The 23,380-nt window shown below is 43.0% G+C and overlaps 1 protein-coding gene across 1 annotated transcript in view; it reads right to left on the minus strand.

Moving 5' to 3' along the window:
* Nucleotides 1–23,380, minus strand: part of LRP6 (LDL receptor related protein 6) — a 119,444-nt gene that overhangs the window by 41,114 nt on the left and 54,950 nt on the right. Inside the window, exons 4-6 of the mRNA XM_056862965.1 lie at nucleotides 15,668–15,864; nucleotides 12,330–12,461; nucleotides 1,180–1,576 (exon numbers count right to left, since the gene is read on the minus strand). Coding sequence (XP_056718943.1) covers nucleotides 1,180–1,576; nucleotides 12,330–12,461; nucleotides 15,668–15,864 — 726 coding nt within the window. The remainder of the gene's footprint in view (nucleotides 1–1,179; nucleotides 1,577–12,329; nucleotides 12,462–15,667; nucleotides 15,865–23,380) is intronic.

The following is a 23,380-nucleotide window of genomic DNA, read 5'->3' on the forward strand; positions in this document are numbered from 1 at the left end:
GCATATTGAAAGAAGGGAAATTTCCTTTCTGGTGTATGGGAGAGCAAGTTAGTAAATATTCAAAGAAATTAGGCAAGCACTTATGGGGTTAATTGCATAGTGCTGTCTAACAACATGGGTTCCTTGTGCTCCCTCCACCCCCACCCCCCCATAAATCAATGAATAATTTCCAGTTTGCTTTTGGACTGGCAAAATACGGCTTGCACATTCCAAGCAAATTAGCATTCCAAACGGGGAAGAAACCACAGTTTGGAATCCTAATTTACAGAGAAAGCATAAACCACAGTTTTCTAAGTTTAACATAATGACACCTGTGGTTTACTGCAAAGGTGGAAATAATTCATTAGCTTATCCTAAATGAAAGGAGGAAAGAAAGCAGAAACCCAAGGGTCCCCTGCTTCATTTAAGCAGCAGCAAATCACAGTTTTCCATTATGTCTGAAAAGAGCCATTTGACCACTACAAGGTCACTAAATTAGTTTAATGGCTGAGCAAGAATTTGCACCAGAGGTTTATTCAGTCTATCTTCGACACTGCATTGCAACAGACGTCTCATTGGGAATGGGTTTGAATTCTCCAAAAGTAGGGTTTGCATGACAGTAGCAGAGCTTCGGCAGTAGAAATCTCTGCAATCTCATCTCTTGTTTCATTTCTCCTAGTGCCCAGGCACTTAGCAGAACTGTACCTGGGGGTGGGTGTCTGGGGTTAAATGTGATAGTGTGAGATACTGGATAGGGAAATGAGCCATGAAGTCCCCAATTCAGCAGCCATCACAAATCCCAGTAAGAGCCTGCAAGCTATTCTCACAGCCTCTCCCCATGTCTACAATCCAGAGATAACAATATTAACTATTGTTCTGCAGATTATTGAGAAAACACAAGTAAGGGGCTTTGAATATTTACAATGCAACGCATACAATATACAGAGATAAATTATGGCATCTTGGTGCTTAACAATTTAAAGGAGAGCTATGTGAAACCAGGGACTTGGTTGGGGCTGGTAGAAACCCTTTGGGGACAGTTTTGGTCCTCAGTTTTGGTCCTTAGCTGCCAACCCCTAAGCTAATTGCTCTAGAACTGGAGTGGACGTTTCTAAATGAGGACAAACCAGAAGCCTGTTAAATGGATACGATATTAGAAATTATTTTTTAGGAGCTTCACCAATAAAATAAGCATCTTACCCAATCATGGGATCCAGAGCTATAGCTCTAGGTTCTTCCAAGTCTTCTGAGATCAAAATCTTCCTCATGGTCCCATTAAGCCTCGTCACCTCAATACGATCTGTACCAGTATCAGTCCAGTAAAGGTTACGGGCAATCCAATCCACAGCAATGCCATCGGGATGTGCAATTTGCGCCTGGACAACAAACTGGCTAGCTGACCCATCAATGAAAGAGCGCCGGATGGCCCTCACCTCATCATCTGTCCAGTAGATGTACCCTTCTACAGGATCGTAGTCAATGGCGATGGCATGTCGAATGTCTTCCAGTTGCAAAACAATATCAGTAAAATCCGGAGTGTCCAAAGAAATCCGCCTCAAGTCAGTCCTTCTGGCTAATAGCAGCAACTCTGTGGCTCCTGGATAAATAAATAAAATGATTTGAACTGAGCATCAGATGCTTGATGACTGTTAGCTAAATCTATGTCCTGCTCTTTGTCTAAGATGTTCAGGGCAACACAGGTGATGCTACCTGTCAAAGACATGGTTGGCCTGCAGCAGTCCAAGCTGGACGTCATAATGCCTCTTCCAGGAAGGGCCAAATCTGCCATACTAACCAAAGTTTGTTGAAGGGGCTATGTGTCAAAAAGGAAATCTATGCCTCCATCTGGGCACTGGGATCTAGCAGCCCCCAAACCTGCAAATTTGCTCCCTCAAGGGAAGTATGGCTCCCTCCACAACACAGTGACTCCACAACTGCAGCCAGCTTGGCAATAAAACTGCAAACATTATTTAGTGGAGAATAGGATCACCAGTTATATACTGCTTCGCCAGGTTGATATCTGCACACAAAATATATGAGAGACTTATACTAACCAGTACTACAACAACAACCCAATATATCAGTTGTTTGAATAATTGAGAATAAAAATGTCGAAGGCTTTCACGGTCAGAGTTCATTGGTTCTTGTAGGTTATCTGCGCTGTGTAACTGTGGTCTTGGTATTTTCTTTCCTGACGTTTCGCCAGCAGCTGTGGCAGGCATCTTCAGAGGAGTAACACTGAAGGACAGTGTCTCTCCAGTGTTACTCCTCTGCCACAGATGCCTGCCACAGCTGCTGGCGAAACGTCAGGAAAGAAAATACCAAGACCACGGTTACACAGCCCGGATAACCTACAAGAACCAATTGAGAATAAACTTTACAACATATTCACTTACCTGGTTGGGTTTTAAACTGTTTGTATTTGCATTTGTTTACATCATTTTATTTCTATATATGTGTGCAGACTTAAGAAAAGGTTTTAACTAACCACTGATGAAGGCCCTAGAGGCTGAAACGCGTTTGGGTTTGTGGTTATAGATATCAACCTAAGTTTTGCCATTGTGCTATTTTAATGTTTTTAAAGAATTTTAAATTTTGCATAGCGCTTCTAATAAATTATATTTATAATATTTCAACATAGACTTATATAAATCTTCCTCTCACCCAACCTCGGGTACCCAGCTTTTGTTTTTAGGTTGGGTTTCATTCCCCCTTTTTTCTTCCATAAAACTGCAACACCACTGTCTTATCTGGACTGAGCTTCCATTTCATCCAGACTACTCCCATTTCCAGCCAACAATTCAAGACACTCACCAGCTTCCGTTTATGATGAGAAGCAGAGTTTGCATCACCCATGCATCGACAGCACCCCCACATCTCCAGACCACCTCTCTCCAACAGTTTAGTGTAAATGTTTACACAGCAGGAGATACGAAAGGCTCAGAATTTCACATTATGTCCAGCGACCAGACCTCACCTGGGCTGTGTTGAGCCCTCAAGACATCGTCGCTGCCTCCCCAGCAAAGCAGTCCGCTGTTTGCCTCAACTGAGGCCACCTGGTCACTGCTGCTACTGGCAGACGTGATAGGATCATGATAGAGGTCTATAAAATTATGCATGGTATGGAGAGAGTGGACAGGGAGAAGCTTTTCTCCCTCTCCCATAATACTAGAACGTGGGGTCATCTGCTGAAGCTGGAGGGTGAGAGATTCAAAACTGATAAAAGGAAGTCTTTCTTCACACAACGCATAGTTAAATTGTGGAACTCCCTGCCGCCCCAGGATGTGATGATGGCTGCCAACCTGGAAGGCTTTAAGAGGGGAGTGGACATGTTCATGGAGGAGAGGGGTATTCATGGCTACTAGTCTAAATGGATACTAGTCATGATGCATGCCAATTATCTCCAGGATCAGAGGAGCACGCCTGTTATATTAGACGCTGTGGAACACAGGCAGGATGGTGCTGCTGCAGTCTTCTTGTTTGGGGGCTTCCTAGAGGCACCTGGTTGGCCACTGTGTGAACAGACTGCTGAACATGATGGGCCTTGGTCTGATCCAGTATGGCCTTTCGTATGTTCTTATGTTCACCAGCTTCATTTTTCACAACAGCTTCTCCGGGCTGTCACTGTAGATTGGGACAGGAGACCAGTAGTGGCCTGTTCTAGAGCTTTTCTACATTCTTATGCAGTGGTTCCCAACCTTTTTTTGACCAGGGACCACTAGGACTTTTTTGTTCGGTGCAGGGACCCCAAGGTTCAAAATAAAAATTCCTGGAATTTGAAAATAAACTTTAATCATAACTGTTAGTTAAACATTAAACTTAGAATTATATTTGAATATATATATTTTATAATAGAGAACTTTTAATTGAAAATATTTATTATGGGTTTATAACTGTGTTTCGCGGACCTTAATTTAGTTCTCGCGGACCCCTGGGGGTCCATGGACCCCTGGTTGGGAACCAGTGTTCTTATGGAATGAGTTGCCACTAAAGATACGCAGCGCAGTCCCTCTCTGGCTGTTTTCAGGAAGATTTTAAAAATAATTTTATTTCAGAGAGTTTAATGGGCAGGGTCAGCTGGTTTCCAATGCTTTGAGCGTCTGTTTCGGGGAGGGCTGATGTCTGCACTTTAAAGTGATTTATTGTGTTGGCTTGGTTTTATTACAGGCTGGGGTACAGTTGCCAACCTTCAGGTGGTGGCTGCAGATCTCCAGGCAACCAATACCAGTTCATCCTGATGAAAATGGCTGCTTTGGAAGGTGGACTCTATGACAGGATCAGAGGAGCATGCCTATTACATTAGGTGCTATGGAACACAGGCAGGGCAATGCTGCTACAGTCGTCTTGTTTGTGGGCTTCCTGGAGGCACCTGGCTGGCCGCTGTGTGAACAGACTGCTGGACCTGATGGGCCTTGGTCTGATCCAGCATGGCTCTTCTTATGTTCTTATGGCAGCAACAAAGCCAGAGTGGGCCCGAGGAGTGTGGGGCTGCACCACGGCAGCTGGGTTAGCCAGCAGGGTGGGAGCAGGAAAGGGGGCATGGCCACACCCAGCTGGGCTGGTGCTGCCACTGGGAGGCTCCCCAAGACTTCAGGTCTAACTGGGAGTGGGGGTGGGGACTCACGGAGGTGTATTTAGAGGAGGCCCACATACAGGCTGAGTAGGAGCTCAGTAAACCTGCTCTGGATGAGGAAACAGCGGACGTTACAGAGAGGAGGAGGAATCAGGTGGAGCAATCCACTCCTCTCTGGTTTGAGGACTCATGGGCCTTCTGGTTGGAAGGCGGTCACAGCAGAAGGAGGGGGCTGAGGGCTGGGCAACCCCACACATGTCAGGGGTTCTCCCACTATCACCAAGTGCTATCTTCTGGAATTGGCCAGTTAGGACTGAACCAGTGGAGCACAGTGGCCCTGACAGCCATCAACAGAAGGATATTACGCGGCCATGGCATCAAAAGCTGCTGAAAGGACCACAAGCATCAATGAGGTTTCTCTACCCACTTCACTCTTAGTGTAGGCGGTCAGGGCAATGGTGGAGGTGAAGGAAGAGGAGAAGAGTTGGTTTTTATATGCTGACTTTCTCAGCCTCAACTGCCTACCCCTGGAAAAGAGATTTGCACTTGTATTCATTGCTACTTCTTATTTTGGAACAAATGTGGAAACAGACATTTAGCGACGAGCTTAGTAATTTGCATAGAAGTAATTAGCACAGGATTCAAGGAGAATCAAACCGGCTTCCTTCCATTCCTCTCCCCACAACGGACACTTTGTGAGATAGGTGGGGCTGAGAGAGTTCTGAGAGAACTGTGACTAGCCCAAAGTCACCCAGCTGGCTTCATATGTAAGCATGGGGAAACCAATCCAGTTCACCAGATTAAAGTCAGTCGCTCATGTGGGAGGGCTGGGGAATCAAACCCGGTTCTCCAGATTAGAGTCCACCGCTCTTAACCGCTATACCACGCTGACTCTCAACCCCCAAACTGTGTCTGAAGCCAAATTGAAAGTGCTTCAGATAATCAGTTTTGTCCAAAAAAAGACAGGAGTTGTACTGCTACCACTTGGTCAAGTCATCTGCTGAAAAGGGGTTTATTTTGAACCAGATGATAATGGTTCAACCCTTGAGGGTCCAGCGGACGCTTCCAAGGAGGATTCTCATGGCTGCATCCTTCAAAGGCAGCCAAAGCCATCCCTCCTCTGAGAAGCATTGGAGGTCTTTAAGCAGAGGCTAGATGGCCATGTCGGGAGTGCTTTGATTGTGGGATCCTACATGGTGGGGGGAGGGTTGGGGTCACTGGGGATGTGGGGGGAGTTAGTTGTTAATTTCCTGCATTGTGCAGGGGGTTGGACTAGATGACCCTGGTGGTCCCTTCCAACTCTATGATTCTATGGTTCTATGATTAACCATGCCCAGAACCCAACTAGAAACTATAAATCCTGAAGGGCAAAGGAAGCATCTCACACACAAATGTTACGCCACACTTCTCCAGGCAATTTGTCCACATCCGCAAGTCACAACAACTTAAATTCTCCCAAGCTACCACATCAGGTCTGTACTCTGATATTAGTGTGGGACCAGCCATGCCAGACGCTTCAACTGCCTACCCCTGGAAAAGAGATTTGCACTTGTATTCATTGCTACTTCTTATTTTGGAACAAATGTGGAAACAGACATTCAGCGATGAGCTTAGTAATTTGCATAGAGGTAATTAGCACAGGATTCAAGAAAATCTATTCTGTTTTCTACTTCAGACCCTTAATTAATATTTCTTCTGGAAATTTCGAAATAGAATTGGAGGCCACTGTGCACAACAGCTGTAAGACAAATGACTGCCTTCTCCAAACTGCAGTTAAAAAATAAAAGCATACACACACACTAGAAGATCGCTAAAAACCCAGATGACAAAAAAAGTTAGTTGTCATGGAAACTGCTCTGCTGGGGTCAGTTGGGCTCGCCTGTGGCTGCACGGATCATCTGTCAATGCCAAGACAGTATAAACACTAGAAATCCACACAGAATTCCCTTGCTTCCCTCCAAATGCTCCAGCCTGACACACCGAGGAATGAATGCAAGATGCCTGTTAGATAAATAACGATTCTTTGAATTAATTGAAATTCATTAATTGCCACACTCCTGGCAAAATCTACTAATGAATCTAACATTATACACCACTGCGATGCTCCTTCTCTTCATTTCAGCTCATTTTTTACGAAATACTTTGGGTAGAATAATATAGGAAGTCTGGTTATATATGCAACTTTTGTTTTGTTTTTTTTAAAAGGTAATGAAAAACTCTGTGTTGCTGTCATGTATAACATACACGATGGCTCTCTTCCAAGTCAGGCTTTAGTGGCAAATCTTTCCAAGCCGGTTTTTTTTTTCCCCTTTGGGTTTTTTGTGTGTGGTTGTTTTAAACAAGAAAACTGCTAAAAAAAAAAAAAATAATAACCCTGAAGATGTTATGCAGTGTAAGGGAGGAAACCTACACAGAAAGCAAAACAGTCTCATTCCTCAAAACTGAATGGGAGCTGAGACTCGAAGTAACTACACCAATCCTCCTGGCATAAGAATATAAAAAGCTGACACGGTGGTTCAAGAACAGAAGGGCCATTTAGTCCAGCTTCCTATTTAGAATAATAGAATTGGAAGGGGCCATACAGGCCAGTGGGGTGTAGTGGTTAAGAGCGGTGGTTTAGAGCAGTGGAGTCTGATCTGGAGACTGGGTTCAATTCCCCGCTCTTCCACATGAGCGGCGGAGGCTAATCTGGTGAACTGGATTTGTTTCCCCGCTCCTACACACAAAAGCCAGCTGGGTGACCTTGGGCAAGTTACAGCTCTGTTGGAGCTCTCTCAACCCCACCTACCTCACAGGGTGTCTGTTGTGCGGAGGGGAAGGCGATTATAAGTTGGTTTGGTTCTCCCTTAAGTGGTAGAGAAAGTCGGCATATAAAAACCAACCCTTCTTCTTCATCTAGTCCAGTGGTTCCCAACCTTTTTTTGACCAGGGACCACTAGGACTTTTTTGTTCGGTGCAGGGACCCCAAGGTTCAAAATAAAAATTCAGAGAATTTGAAAATAAACTTTAATCATAACTGTTAGTTAAACATTAAACTTAGAATAATATTTGAATATATATTTTTATAATAGAGAACTTTTAATTGAAAATATTAATTTATTATGGGTTTATAATTTTGTTTCGTGGACCTTAATTTAGTTCTCGCGGACCCCTGGGGGTCCACGGACCCCCGGTTGGGAACCAGTGATCTAGTCCAACCCCCCTGCTCAGTCAGGATCAGCCTAAAGCATCCCTGTCAAGTGTTTGTCCAGCCGCTGCTTGAAAACTGCCAGTGATGCTTCTGAGAAGCCCCCAATGAAAGCGAGAGACCAGCTGTGCTGTTTGCTGCCCCCCCCCCCCCACCTAGCAAATGGCCTTCAGAAGTACTCTGTTCTGTTTAACTGTCATGGATGCCTACCACAGTCTTGAGCTCCATGGATTTGTAGAAGTCGTTTTAAAGTCATCGCAGTCACCAGCCAACACTAGATTTCGTTAATTTGTACACTGTACGGATGAGCCATTTTCTTTTGTCTGTCCTGAATCTAGCCCCCTACCCTTTTTCCTGGGTCAACCCAAGCCCCACTACTGAACAAAACACAGAGTTCTAGCATAACTGCTAGTGCAGAGAGGATGGAGGGGCCAGCTCTAAATTTTCTATGAGATTAGCTCATGAAAAATAAGAATAAATGGATAGTTAGAAAATAGCCAAAGGGAATCTCTTCGTCCAGAAGTATACTGGTGGATATCAAGTGCTCGTAACAAACTAGAGTGGAAGGTCTTCACTGTCTTGCTTGTGACCTTTAGAAAAGTTGGCCATTGGCGGAAGACACGGGCAGAATGTTAGTTCGGATCCAGAGAGACAGTACTTATGTAAATCCTCAGGAATGCTTCTTAACTGTGAACTATCCAGAAGACTTCTGACTAAAACTTGCTAGAATTGTTAGAAAAGGCCAGATGCCACAAAGAATTTATCCCAAAGGGCAACCCCACAAGATAACCCAACCCTCTTTGTGTAACACCCCCCCAAAAAAACCCTACCAAATATTTATTATGAAAAATTCTGCCAATTAAGGCCACATAAAGGAATAAAATGCCAAATGATTATGGCCATTCTTCTTTCTGGAGACCTACCATGATGTGTGCTACAGCCACCTATCATTTATTTACAATGTCCTCTGCTCCAGGTTAAAAACAACATGAAGTTAAATACACTCTGGTAAGATTACCACAGGCCACAGTGAGAAAGCTCAGAGAGCCTCGACAAACTATTGGCTTTATCGTTTTTGAATATCAAGACTAAACAGCTACAAGGACTCCATTGTATTGTTTAAAATACAGATGAAGGGAATTCTTCACCACAGGGTGTAGTTGATGACTGCTAGCTTAAGTGGGTTCAAAAATATTAGAAAAAAAATGGAGACTGGGTCTGTAAATGGCCACCGGACAGATAAATGGGGCACACTCTCTCTAACAGATGCTAGGAGGAGTAAACAACAGGGGAAGACCATCTTGCTTTACCAGCTAGCCAGAAGTACCTGGCTTATCTCTACTGGAGACAGAATGCTGGACTAGAAAGTTTCCTGACTGACACAGCAAAATAAATCTTATCTTCTCAAGGGAAATGTCCACACAATTCTATTTTTGGGGTGTGCAGCAAATATCCACTTGGTTCTTGTAGGTTATCCGGGCTGTGTGACTGTGGTCTTGGTATTTTCTTTCCTGACGTTTTGCCAGCAGCTGTGGCAGGCATCTTCACAGGAGTAACACTGAAGGACAGTGTCTCTCAGTGTCAAGTGTATAGGAAGAGTAATATATAGTCAGAAAGGGGTTGGGTATCTGACTATGGGCGAAAACGCACGATCGCTTTATCCTCCTTTAATCCCCGTTTTAGCCAGGATCGAACACACATTAGGCGAAACGCATGCGTTGAATCCTGGCTGAAACAGGGATTAAAGGAGGATAAAGTGACCATGCGTTTTCACCCTATATATTACTCTTCCTACACACTTGACACTGAGAGACACTGTCCTTCAGTGTTACTCCTCTGAAGATGCCTGCCACAGCTGCTGGCGAAACGTCAGGAAAGAAAATACCAAGACCACAGTCACACAGCCCGGATAACCTACAAGAACCAATGAACTCTGACCGTGAAAGCCTTCGACAATATCCACTTGACTGGTTGAATTTTTTCTTTTCCATTTTGCAGTGGCGCAATTATTCACTGTACATTTCCTAACAACAACATATTTCAAACTCCTTGAATACTTCCTGTATATTAACAGATATGCCAACATTTATTTTATTGTTTATTTTAATGCCACCTTCCCCCCACATGGGTATCATACAGACATTCTCCCTGCTTTATCATTACAATTGCCCTGTGACATGGTTCTCAGCAGATATATTCACTGAAAGAACTGTATTTTCCCCCCTTTGTTCTCTGAACAGATATTAATTTTAATGTTTTAATGTTTTTCGCAGTCATGGCTTTATTAGCTGCTCATGGTGACAATCTGGAACATGCAAAAGAAACCTAACAAATCTAACTGTCTGATATCTGTATTAGATGTTATTTCAAATCGCTTTCAGAGGGAGGGTTTTTGTGTTTTCTTTAACAGTTGAAATAAGCTTTTCAAAATCCATCTTCTTGCCTAGAATAATAATTTAGACAGACAATGTAAACATCATTAGCTTATGCATCACCGCAACTGGAGATGGGAAAATGTGTTTTTGTGCAAGGGGTGGTAACTGACTGCGCCAAATTTTGCAAGCTCAGTCTACAGCCCTTGGATGACACAAGGCAACAAATATTTTAAGAAAGCTTCCCATTGTTCCATATAACCAAGTTAAAACAATGAGGGGAAAACTAAAATGGGGGTGGGAAGTGAAATTAATATTGAGAAGTAGTTGATGCATCCTAGAAAATGTTGCAAAGGACATTAAAAACTCTATGTGTCCCAAAATAAAATACTGACATAAATTTTAAAAGTATTTTTTCTGGCATTTACACTTAGCCTAACAACTGTGTGGCTGTGTGTGTGTTAAGTGCTGTCAAGTCGCTTCCGACGCATGGCGACCCTATGAATGAAAGTCTTCCAAAATGTCCTATCTTTGACAGCCTTGCTCAGATCCTGCAAATTGAAGGCTGTGGCTTCCTTTATTGAGTCAATCCATCTCTTGTTGGGTCTTCCTCTTTTCCTGCTGCCCTCAACTTTTCCTAGCATGACTGTCTTTTCCAGTGACTAACAACAACCAAACAGCTGGATCAGACCAATGGTCCTTTTAGCCCAACTTCTTGTTCCATACAGTGTCTAACCAGTCCCCCCCACCCCCGGAAGGGCAACTGGTATTTTGAAAGTTACTCCCACCGAACAAGGAGGTTTGGTTTAGTTGTTGTGGCTAATAGCCACTGATGGACCTGTACTTCATGAATGTGTGTAATTGATTGTTAAAACCACCTGAAATAGTGGCCATGACTATACCCTGCATCAGTGATACTCAGATGACCCATGGGTTTGTGACCTGTCCAAAAATTGTGACCAGCACAGTGAACTGTTCAATAAACTGTTTGATTGTGATCAAACTGTTTGCATATGCTTGATCGTACGCATACAATTTTCATTCTACAATCACTCCATTCTTCGATCACTGTACATCAGTGACCTGGCTCAATTTAAGGTTCTGACTATCACATACAAAGCCCTTAATGTCCTTGGATCCTCATATTTGCAAGACTGCCTTATACCCGCAATGACAGCTTCGCTCATCTAAGCAAGGTCTTCTGCAGGTGCCAACCTGCAAATGGGCAAAATCAACAACTACCATAAAGGTGCCTTCTCTGTTGTGGCCCCCACCTTATGGCATGGCCTTCCTGAGGAGGTGAGGAAGGCTCCCATTCTCCTGGCTTTCCACAAACCATGCAAAACTGCTACTGGTAGCCTCCTCCTCCCCGGAAGGAAAGCTGTTTTTTAGATTTCAGATTGGTTCTACAACCCTAATCCTATTGTGTTGTGTTGTTTATTGAATGTCCCATCCTGTCGATTGTATTGATTCACTATGTGCAATCCGCCCTGAGTCCAAGTGGAAAAGGCGGACTATAAAGGATGTAAATTAATAAATAATGCTTCCCCGCCTAGGCAAAGTCTGTCCTGTTTGCTTGGGCTCTCTCAGCATAAAGGTTTTGTGCTCTGCCTCTCCTTCTTTCTTGCCTGTCGCTGCCCCTTCATGGCAATCTAGCTGTTGTGTGGCTACAGACCTGATCAGAAACTTCTCTTCAGTTTTAGATTGGTGTTTAAAGTTTTTAGTGGACTTTCAGGAAATAGTTAAGGCAAAGCCACATCCAAGCTTGGCAGGGAAGAAGATGTGTATGCACTACAAGTGCAGTGCCTCTCGAACTTTTTGATACAGTGCCCCCCTTTCTAAACTTATACAACTGTGATGTCCCCTCCTACCCCACTGGCAGTTATCTCTTTGCTAGTGGAGCAAACAAAACCCTCAAACTCAAGTTCATGTACATATGAGCTTTGACGCTGCAGTACTATGCAGTTCTTGGCACAGCTTGCCGAACAATTCTTTCCCTCCCTGCAATTTTGCACGTGCAGCCCCTCCCGGCATCCTGCACCCTTCCCCATAGTTCAAGAGTTCCTGCCATACTATGGACGAGTGGAACTTTTCACATATTTGTCTGAGCTTGCGGCATACTTGCCAAAAAAGGGATATTGTTCAGTTGTGAGAACAGTTCACTTCCTTCGTCAGGGTTAAGTTTACTCCGCAATATAGTTTGAAAGCCAAAGCCTACCATTTTTGCAGGTCTTTTCATTCTCGAGGAGCTTCACCCCTGTGGGACACGCACACTGGTAAGACGGCTTGAGGGGAGACATCAGGCACAAGTGGGAGCAGCCCCCATTATTGGCCCCACACGGGTTTGCAGCTGTCAAACACAAATACCACACAGGTCAACTCTCCTGATAGCACCGAGTGGTATTACCTTACAAATTAAGAGGCTAAATATCACAAGTTGAAGCGATATGGACAGCTGAAGCAGTCACAAAAAGTAAAAAGGTGAGTGCGTTTAACTAGGGAATTTATACGCTAGGTGGCTAGAGAATTTAGACGATGGAACAGAATTTATGAAGAGGAGAGGAAGTCACGTATTGCTTCCCTATATCCATTTTCAAACTCAACGCCAGCTTTGATTAATGTTTGAGGGTCACGGAAAAATAAGAAGAGCTGGTTTTTATATGCCGACTTTCTCTACCACTTAAGGGAGACTCAAACCGGCTTACAATCACCTTTCCCTCCCCACAACAGACACCCTGTGAGGCAGGTGGGGCTGAAAGAATGGGACTTGCCTAAGGTCACCCAACTGGCTTTACGTGGAGGAGTGGGGAAACAAATCCAGTTCACCAGATTAGTCTCCGCCACTCATGTGGAGGAGTGGGGAATCAAACCCGGTTCTCCAGGTCAGACTCCACCGCTCCAAACCGTCCTTAACCACTACACCACGCTGGCTCTCCAGAAATATCTGACTAAATCACAAAATGTACAGATTTGCACAAAACGATGTTTTTGCCAATTCATGCCTCAGATCAGTGTGTCAAAAGAATAAATCTGAGGTAAACACAGGCTGTAAAATTTGGATGACATTACCGGTTCCCAGAGCTAGCACTCCCTAGTGATTAGCTCAGCCGTTTGGACTACAAACCTTCCAATGTTCAGATTTTTTTTTTAAACAGATGTCACCTAGGGAGAGGAATTATGTTGGGTTGATAAGAAGGCACTGACACCTTTATCAGAATCAATTGTTCGTGTGAGAGTGGTTATAATCTGTATACAAACGTACAGCCATGATTTGTGGGAAGGGCATTTTAGGAGAGAGAAGGTGGAATGGAAGCAAAGAAAGTGTTGCATACAAATCCCACACCGCAAGACTCCATAATCTCAGTTATGAAAGTGACTTTTACTTATGATGTGGTTTTGCAAAACAAAATAAAAAAATAGCTGCCTTAACCTTTTTCACGCAGTGCTTTCCACAAACAAAAAAACAGCTAAGCACATATGGAGGGTAAGGAAGACTAACAGGATGACTTAATCTGGTGATCAGTTCTAAACAGCTGAACTGTGAAGCACCATGTAAGTCAAACAACGTAACAGTAGCTTTCTTTTGCATGCATTAGCATAATATGTGTGTGAAGTGCCGTCAAGTCGCAGCTGACCTATGGCAACCCAGCAGATATTCAGCAATGGTTTGCCATTGCCTTCCTCTGCATAGCGACCCTGGTATTCCATGGTGTTCTCCCATCCAAATACTAGCCAGGGTTGACCCTGCTTAGCTTCTGAGATCTGATGAGATCAGGCTAGCCTGAGCCATCCAGGTCAGGGCCAGCATAAACATTAGCTAGCAAAAAAACCAAACTGCTTATTGTGAGAGATGTTGGCACACTGGCCTTTTATGAAAGATAATCACAAAATGTATACTGTGTTGATATAGTCAGAGGAGAAATGGCAAGTTTTCTAAAGAAAAGAAAAAGTAATAGGAAAAGGAAAAAAGAAAAAAAGAGAAGGAAAAAGAAAAAGAAGAGTTGGTTTATATATGCCGATTTTCTCCACCACTTAAGGAAGAATCAAACCAGCTTACAATCACCTTCCCTTCCCCACAACAGACACCTTGGGAGGTAGGTGGGGCTGAGAGAGCTCTCTGAGAGGTGTGACTAGCCCAAGGTCACCCAGCTGGCTTCATGTGTAGGAGTGGAGAAACCAACCCAGTTCACCAGATTAGCATCCGCCACTCATGTGGAGGAGTGGGGAATCAAACCTGGTTCTCCAAACCACCACTCTTAACCACTACACCACGCTGGAAAACCAAACAGTGGATCAATTCAGACTTCATGGTAAAGTTCATGCACCAACCACTGTGAGCCTCTCTGGACACAGAAGGATATGCATTTTAAATAAGTAAATGCAAAATAAAAATAATGGTTTAGAAATCAAACCATGTGTGGAGTTTCCCCAAAGTAGGCCAACCACGGTTTAGAACTCTGCTTTTGGTTCTGCTCATTCTGTATTCCTATCTCACCAAGAACCTCTGGTGGCAAAGCAGCAGCCCAAACTTTGCTTTAGAAATCCAGACACAGCGCCAATCCAGATCATATTTAGCTAAATCCTTAAATTCAGCAGCACCTTAAAGATTAGCTATACTTATTTCACTATGAGCTTTCACTTCTTGCACAAGGCAGATATCTGAAGTGAGCTGTGACTCGTGACAGCTCACATTGAAGTGGATGTTCTATTAGTCTTTGAGGTGCCACTGGGCTTACATTTTATTTTGCTAAAACCTAGTAGCACAGCTGCCACTTTTCAAGCAGCAAAAGCCATGGCTCACAACCCCCCTCTAAGCCATAACTTTTGAATCCATTTTGCCAATCTCAGGCATATTTCAGACATAACAGCAAACCACAGTTTGCCACAATGTGAACAATCTTGGGGGATCTTTGCGCTTATGCCTGCCTTCCTCCGCTCACTTCATGTATAGTGATCTAAAATGGCCACCACTTCTATGGGACATCACGATTTGCAATTAGAGCAAAACTGTAACCTCTGGTTACACTTTTCCTACAAACCAGGATTAAACCATGATCTGGAATCCTATTGCAAGGAAAAGTGGAAAACCACAGTTCAAAAGTAGTAGTTTTTAAGCTGTCTGACTGGTATGAGGGAAGGAATAGGGGAGCCTGAGGATCCACCTTTAGTTGGACACATTACAATGTAACTTTAATTTCATTTATAGACAATCACTAGGTTTGTTAACATATCAACCAGACATAGATAGTGATTACTTTTTCTATATGTCATTTATATAATTAGCCCAAGTGGCAACGTTTTTTGCCTGTTCTGCGTTAGAATTTTTATTTTTAGGTTTTCTTGTCACCATACGTTTGACGTTCATATTTTCTCCTTTCCCCGTTTTCCTTTTGTACCCCTGGAATTGTTGGATACAGGTCTACATTTCTGGAATATTTTGATAATTAACGGAAAGCTTGCAAAAATGCTATCTTCCTTTTCATAAGGGAAACGAAGACTTCTACAAAAAAATCCATTCCAATTTGTAGTAAGCAAAGAGAAAGGCAAAGGACTCACCATTTGGTTGCCTCTGTTGGCTGAACACGTGGATATCCATAGGAGAAAATATGTTGGAATGTATTTCACGCAAGTTCTCCCCAGTATATTTGTTGCAGGCCAAGATAGAGCGAGTGGTCCAATCAGTCCAGTACAGTGTGCTCCCGAATAAAGTCAGAGCGAAAGGATGTGGAAGGGTTCCTTTAACAACAGCTTGCCTGAAAAGGGAACACGGGCGAATAGCGTGAGTGGTATCCATATACTCTTTAGATTCCCAACCTTTTTTTGACCAGGGACCACTAGGACTTTTTTGTTCGGTGCAGGGACCCCAAGGTTCAAAATAAAAATTCTGAGAATTTGAAAATAAACTTTAATCATAACTATTAGTTAAACATTAAACTTAGAATAATATTTGAATATATATTTTATAATAGAGAACTTTTAATTGAAAATATTAATTTATTATGAGTTTATAACTTTGTTTCGCGGACCTTAATTTAGTTCTTGCGAACCCCCGGTTGGGAACCAGTGCTTTAGAAGAAGAGTATCTTCTAAAGGAAGATATTCTTATTAGATGCTGGCTGACCATCTTCTCCCTCAGGGCTAAACTGCTAATGTCGATTCAGAGCCAATTTAAAAAATGGAAGGAATATTTTCTCTTCAGTCAGAGCAGAGGTCCTGGACAGGTTCTTTTAAAGGTTAATAAATTCCGTCTAGGATTTTAGCATTTGACGATTTGTATCTCTGGAACACAATTTAGAAGAAGAAGAAGAGTTGTTTTTATATGCCAACTTTCTCTACCACTTAAGGAAGAATCAAACTGGCTTACAATTTCCTTCCTTTCCCCTCCCCACAACAGACACCCTGTGAGGTAGGTGGGGCTGAGAGAGCTCTTAACAGAACTGGGACTTGCCCAAGGTCACCCAGCTGGCTTCATGTGTAGGAGTGAAGAAACCAACCCAGTTCACCAGATTAGCCTCCGCTGCTCATGTGGAGGAGTGGGGAATCAAACCCAGTTCTCCAGATCAGACTCCACCACTCCAAACCACCGCTCTTAACCACTACACCACGCTGGCTCTCGTTAGGCATTTGAGGAAACATTTCGAGGTTAAGCTTGCTTTATTAAACCATGGATGTATATGCAACTGGATGTAGTTGAAGCTCTCATCACTGGATAGAACTTCCTTGCTGTCCTGTGAATCCCTGATCTCTCCAGGACCAACTCCCAGCCACATCGGCCTCATCCTCTCCGCATCTTTAGGAGGAGAAGTCTTTAAAAACTTTTCAAAGTCACAGAAAAGCATGTTACAAGCACACTTTTATGCCTGAACACCGTTCATAATTATTTCAGGGCAAATATAGCAACCGGGGAAGCGCACAGCACCTCAGTTGCTGAAGTAACATTTTTTCCCCGCTCATGTTACAACACCGGCCTCTAAAAACCCATCTCATTAGCAAAAACGCTTCCTGGGGGACTGTGCAGAGTGCGTTTCCCTTCAGCCAGTAACGTGTTAACTTATTAATTAGGAGTGTTGCTGCAGGGTAAAATCAGAAGAAAATTAATTCAAGATCCTTCCTTCGCTGGCAATGCAGCTCTGCATTTCAGTCACAGGAGAGCACGCTAGAAGCCAGTCTCATTGAATTATTCTCACAAGATGCGACTGTTCGCTCTGATAAGAAAGCAAAAACTTAAAACAAAGAGGAAGCAGACCCTCTCAATACTTGGGATATTTTTCTCCCTATGATTTGCTGGAGAAACGCTGCATTCCCAATCAATATTCCTTCCCCCCACCAATTTAGAAGATAATAATAGATTCATTTCAGATTGTCACTGCTTACATGTCAGTCACCGGAAAATACAGCATTATTACGCAAGAAGCGGTTACTTAAAATTCATTGTTCAGCTTTGTTTATAAATGTATTTTATTCCAGCAGTGTGTTGTGTGGTTCTCAGACAGATGGGAGAACAGGGACGTGCATCCCCCCCCACCCATTTCACTTCCTTAAGCTTTGCTTGTTTTCATTATATGTGTCGTTATTCTCATTCACTTTTGTTGCCCAAACAAATAATTACCCTCCCCACTTCTGCTCTTTCTCTCTCTGCCCCTCCCTACCATTCCTGCACATATCTTTTGCCAAGGACGGGTGCGGAAAGCAAGTGTCTTCCCTCCCACCAGGTGCACCTCGATGGGAACTACATTCCCCATGGTACGTCTTGCTGCTGTGCCTTCGAAGCAGTATGAGAGTTGCCAGGAGAGGCAGGCGGGATAGATATTCTCTTCCACGCCAGCCCATCAGCCTGCAAGCATCAAGAATTACCACCCCAGCCCACAGAACGGGAAAGTGACACAGGGAGGGAGAGGAGGGCAAAGAGGCAGAAGAATGAGGAGGGGAAAGGGAGAAAACGAACGGACAAGCATTCATAGGTTTCCCCTTTCATCTTCCCCAACAAATGAATTATTTATTTGTTTATTTGTTTACATTTCTACCCCGGCCCCCCAGCCAAATGGGTCTTTTTGTTTGGTTTTCTCATTCACTGGGAAATGAATGCATATCGGGCTATTTCCCCCTTAAGGCTTGTCTGGCACCTACTTTAGTGACCTTTAGGGCACCAGACCAAAACATTTTTCATTAGAGAGGCTTTTCATTGAAATATGCGCCACCTTTTTAAGCAGTTTGTATGGTCTGCTGAGGGTTGTTTTGTGGCTTGTGGTTTTATGGGCTGGTTTTAACAACTAATAATAACCATCACCACCACCACCACCACAATAATAACAATAATAATGAGCCCCATGGCGCAGAGTGGTAAGCTGCAGTACTGCAGGTAGCCGGCTCAAGATTGTCTCAACCCATCCTTCCGAGGTCGATAAAATGAGCACCCAGCTTGCTGGGGGTAAAGTGTAGATGACCGGGGAAGCCAATAGCAAACCACCCCATAAACATAATCTGCCTAGTAAGTGTCGGGATGTGACGTCACCTCATGGGTGGTCAGTAATGACCAGGTGCTTGCACAGGGGACTACCTTTACCTTTTTTTTGTGAACACTTTTTTTTGTTAACACCTTTTTACCTTTAATAATTGTAATGGCTGTTGTTTAAATAATATTATTGTATGGGTTTTTGCTTTGTATGGGTTTTTTTTATTGTATGGGTTTTTCCTTGAGCAAGTCTCTGGAGAGGTGGCATATACATTTTCTAAATAAAATAGAATTTTTAGAAGAGCAGCTGCTTTGATAATCTTTTCATGAGCACCAATTTCTGAATAATACCTGAATACCAGGTGTGTAGTATCCTTCCTATTCTTTGTTCTGTGTTTTTACACTGGCTCCCACTCGAGTCTTCTTAGCCACATAAGAGCTCCATACTATGATCTACTGATAGATTATGAATATCTTTTCCATTTAGATTTTTGCATTATTCCCTCTGAGACACCCTAGTCCAAATATTCACAAACAGGGAGGTCTGAACTGCCAGTCAACGTGGCAGATAGAATTAAAATAGCTCAGTTTCTTAATTAGATATGAGATTAGTAAGTGGGTCTTGAAGGAGGCCAGAATTCTGTTAGCATATCCCACTGGGAACTCCTGTCTTAGCCAAAATTATACACTCGCACTTCAAATCCAATTCACTAACTGATGTAAAACATAATACAGAAGCACTTTAGTTACATCCAGAGAGAATTTTTTTTCCTTGTTCTTGTTTGAAATGAAAAAGAAACTGAACTAAACAGAGTTCTCCGCCACACTGTACATTTCATTTAACTATGTTTTAATTAAGCATGCAACGAAGTGACTTGGGCACAGTTATTGAATGATTACAAGACCGTCTTCCCCTCACCCCAATTCTTTTTTGTTTGCTTTTCCCTTGTTAAAAGAAAAAGAAACATTGACTAATTTTGCCTAGTGCCAGTATAGTTAACTGTGAGGTTAGCCTGAGGCAGTTAATGGGGTATTCTCACAGGTATTGAGCATGGTTAATGTGGTTGCTAAAAAGTCTTGCAAGAAGAGAGGAATTCAAGAGAAGCCCAGAGCAACTCAGTATTCAAAAATGCATAGAGGGGCACAGGAAATAGTGAAGCAGTTGTGAAGTAAAGAGGACTGAAGACTATAGATAAGATTTGGAAGTAGAGCACTTGGTGTAGTATTTGAGCACTAGATGCTTGACCAAGAAAATACCGCCACTAGCACTCTGAGAACTTCAGTCCTAAACCCACAAAGCTGGTTCACTCATATACGCTTATCTGTTGATGACTGCAACATCAAGGCATGATTTATACATGTGTGGATATGGCTGATTTAAGGTATTCTATCACCCCCAAGCAAGGTACATGTAGAGGCAAGAAACTGTAATGCTTATGCATATGGCTTCTTTGCAAAGGCCATAACACAAGCATAGCAGAGGAGACTTCAAAACTGGAGACACTAGGAACCACCCGCCAGCTACTTGCCAACCTCCACAAATGGCATTAACGTATTCACCATAGGTTAGCTGGCGCTTGGGTGGCTTGATCAGAGAACCAGACCTGTATGTGAATGATCCATCTCAGATCAAAACACCGCAGTCAGAATTTTCAACTTAAAACAGTTTATTTTTCAGTTATGTCTTTTTTCCCATTTAAACTACCGGTATGTGCAAGAGGAAGAGGAGGAAGAGTTGGTTTTTATACCCCAATTATCTCTGCCTCTAAGGAGTCTCAAACCGGCTTACACTCGCCTTCCCTTCTTCTCCCCACAAAAGACAACTTGTGAGGTAGGTAGGGCTGAGTGTTTGGAGAGAACTGTGACTAGCCCAAGGCCACCCTGCAGGCTTCATGTGTAGGAGTGGGGAAACCAACCCGGTTCACCAGATTAGAGTCTGCCGCTCACGTGTAGGAGTGGGGAATCAAACTTGGTTCTCCAGATTAGAGTCCACCGCTCCTAACCACTACACCACACTGGGGTAAGCAAGTCCAAAAAGTCCTCATTAATTTATGTGGGAACTGGTTTCCAAATGTGTTATGTCAAAGACTGGCACTTGCGACCCAATGAGCCAAGTCTCTTCCACAGGGTAAGTTGAAGAACAAATTTTAAAAATTGCCAACTGATTTGTTTTAACAACTGAAAAATGGAAATACAGCAAACTTGAGGGATGTAGCACATATTTTATGTAATACTCAAGGCTTGACCACAGGTGCAAGCTTCATTGTAAAACCCTAGCTTTTACAGCTAGAAGCCTCCTGCTGCACTGTAAATTATCATCACCGGTAAAGGGGTCTGCTTGTCTAGCGAAACATCTTCCGAGCCTTTTGGCCATTGTCTGAAGAGGAGAGTAGCCACAGAGAATATGAAAGTTGGCCAGACTTTGTATAATTGACTGCCCCATACATCCATAAAACCTGTCATCTTTGAGCTAATTTCTGTACTACGGTAGATAATCCAACAATTCATGATAAAGTTGAAGGGCTCAAAAATATAGAGCCATTTGGGGGGGGGGGGGAATCAGCTGTCAAAAACAAACTGTACCAAACCACAGTTATGCAAACCTTGGTTATTTCATGACTGCAAGGAAAACCATCTTTTAGCCTTTAGCAAATTGTAACATAACAGGCTATCATTTTGGGTCCTGTGTGTGGTCAGTTTTGGTTTAAATGAGGCTTTGAAGAGTACCCATCACTTAAGCGGATTTCAGAGCTTTGCCCTCACCAGAAGAAGGGCTTAAACTTTATGATTCTAAATTCATGCCAGAGTTCGCTGGGGGGAAAGTTCTTTTTTCCATCTCCCATTAATCAATTCTGTCAAAAACCTGAACGATGTGGAATGTAACAGTGCTTTTTAAGTGGCAATCATTTTCCACTTAAAAAAATATAGAATACAAATGCTAAAATTAAGCTGAAAAAGTCAGTCCTTTCCAAGTGCTGCTATAATCGCCCTGTACCTGATTAGTCATTACTATTGTTTGTCCCCCAACCGCTCATTCTAGTTGACACACTTGGTAAAATACAGAACATTAAAGTCAGTGAAACAAAACTAAGCTGTTCAAGTAGATCTGAGTACCCCAGAGTGTTTTAAGACAAGAGTCCACAACCATGATTACTCACAGAAGGTAAGGACATACCTATTGAGAGAAAGGGGGGGAGCTAGTCTTTTATCCAACTGGGCTTCACAGGCAGTCAGAAAAAATCTGCTTTCCCATTTGCTCCCAAAGCCCAGCCCAATGTGAGGAATAGCAACAACCCCCTACCCAAGATGGATTGGTAACGAGCAAAAATTTACTGGCTATAACAATTAGCTAAGATGGATAAAATTTGTGTTTTCTGAAAAGCAGTCCCATTCCAGTGACTACATGGCAGTCCACTTCTCAAACTGGGAGAATAACAAAAGCTATTTGTATAACAAAAGCTATTTGTTATACGATATGGGAGTCTTCAATTCAAAGGAAAATGGACAAAAATTTCACACAGTATGATTAAATCCACCTGAGTCAACTCTTTGGATCCAGGGTACTGACGGGCAAACTGTCCTCACCTCAAAATCATAATATGATTGCAAATTGCAAACAGCTTCCTTGCAAACAGCACTTGGGGAAATGCTTGCTTTTTAAAGAGAGTTACAAATAGAGAGCTATAAAGAGTTCCCAGGTCACACGGCCTCTTAGGAACTCTGATTTGTACAGTGGGCACTGCCTTGCCTCAGTAACCATTTGGCACATGGCACATTTCTTGCCTTGTTTGGTGGCTGGCTGCTTGCTAGTATTTATCATGGATGTTCCAAAAGCATATTTTCAGAATACTTAAATGGTGTATGCCCTGCCCCTGAACTTGGGGCATACATAACTTTGCTGGCAATCTAGTAAGTCCTCTACCTGTGCCAACAGCAGGCATTAGCCAGCTGCTTAGCATGGTGATTGATGCCACTGACAGTACAGATGCAAAAGCATTACACAAATGCCAAACGCATCTTGTTTTAAATTGTGGAAAATGTCAGCAATTTGAGACTGACATGGGACTGACTTGAGGGAAACAGGCCTTTCAAGCAGGATAAATCTGCTTGAAAGGAGAGGGGCTGTGACTCAGTGGTAGAGCCTCAGCTTGGCATGCAGAAGGTCCCAGGTTCAATCCCCGGCATCTCCAGTTAAAGGGACTAGGCAAGTAGGTGATGTGAAAGACCTTCGCCTGAGACCCTGGAGAGCCGGTCTGAGTAGACAATACTGACTTTGATGGACCAAGGATCTGATTCAGTATGAGGCTGCTTCAAGTGTTCATGTTTGAGCATTCTGCGAGAGCTGTGGCGTTGCCAAATCTGAGCACATGAAAGCAATGGCATTACAGTAGGCATACCCCCTTTTTGAGCATTTGGCCAGTTTCTTTGCTTTCTTCCTGGGTGGACTTTTCAAAGCAAGGTAGAGGATTCATAAACTCTTCCTTTCTATGAATGCAAGATTATTACTATTGCATTGCAGTCAGTTCTCAGGTTGTAGGGGAGGCTACGAAGAACTGTATTTTATGTAGGTTAAAGTGGCTTTATTCTGAAATCAGACAAATTAAGACGTTTCCTTTTGGGACCCTCAGTAAATAGTTATTTGATCTCTCTCTTCAGGAAAAAAAAACACACATTTTTTTCTTTCCAAATTGATCTGAAGTGTAATCAAATATAAACAGTTAAGGGCTCAAAATTAATTCACACTTATCCGGCATTAGTTCAACACTGTATTTAGAAAACAACACAAAGGGCCTTTTTGGAATGCCAATTGCAATACT

Source organism: Euleptes europaea, chromosome 17, assembly GCF_029931775.1.
Source record: "Euleptes europaea isolate rEulEur1 chromosome 17, rEulEur1.hap1, whole genome shotgun sequence".
Classification (NCBI taxonomy): domain Eukaryota; kingdom Metazoa; phylum Chordata; class Lepidosauria; order Squamata; family Sphaerodactylidae; genus Euleptes; species Euleptes europaea.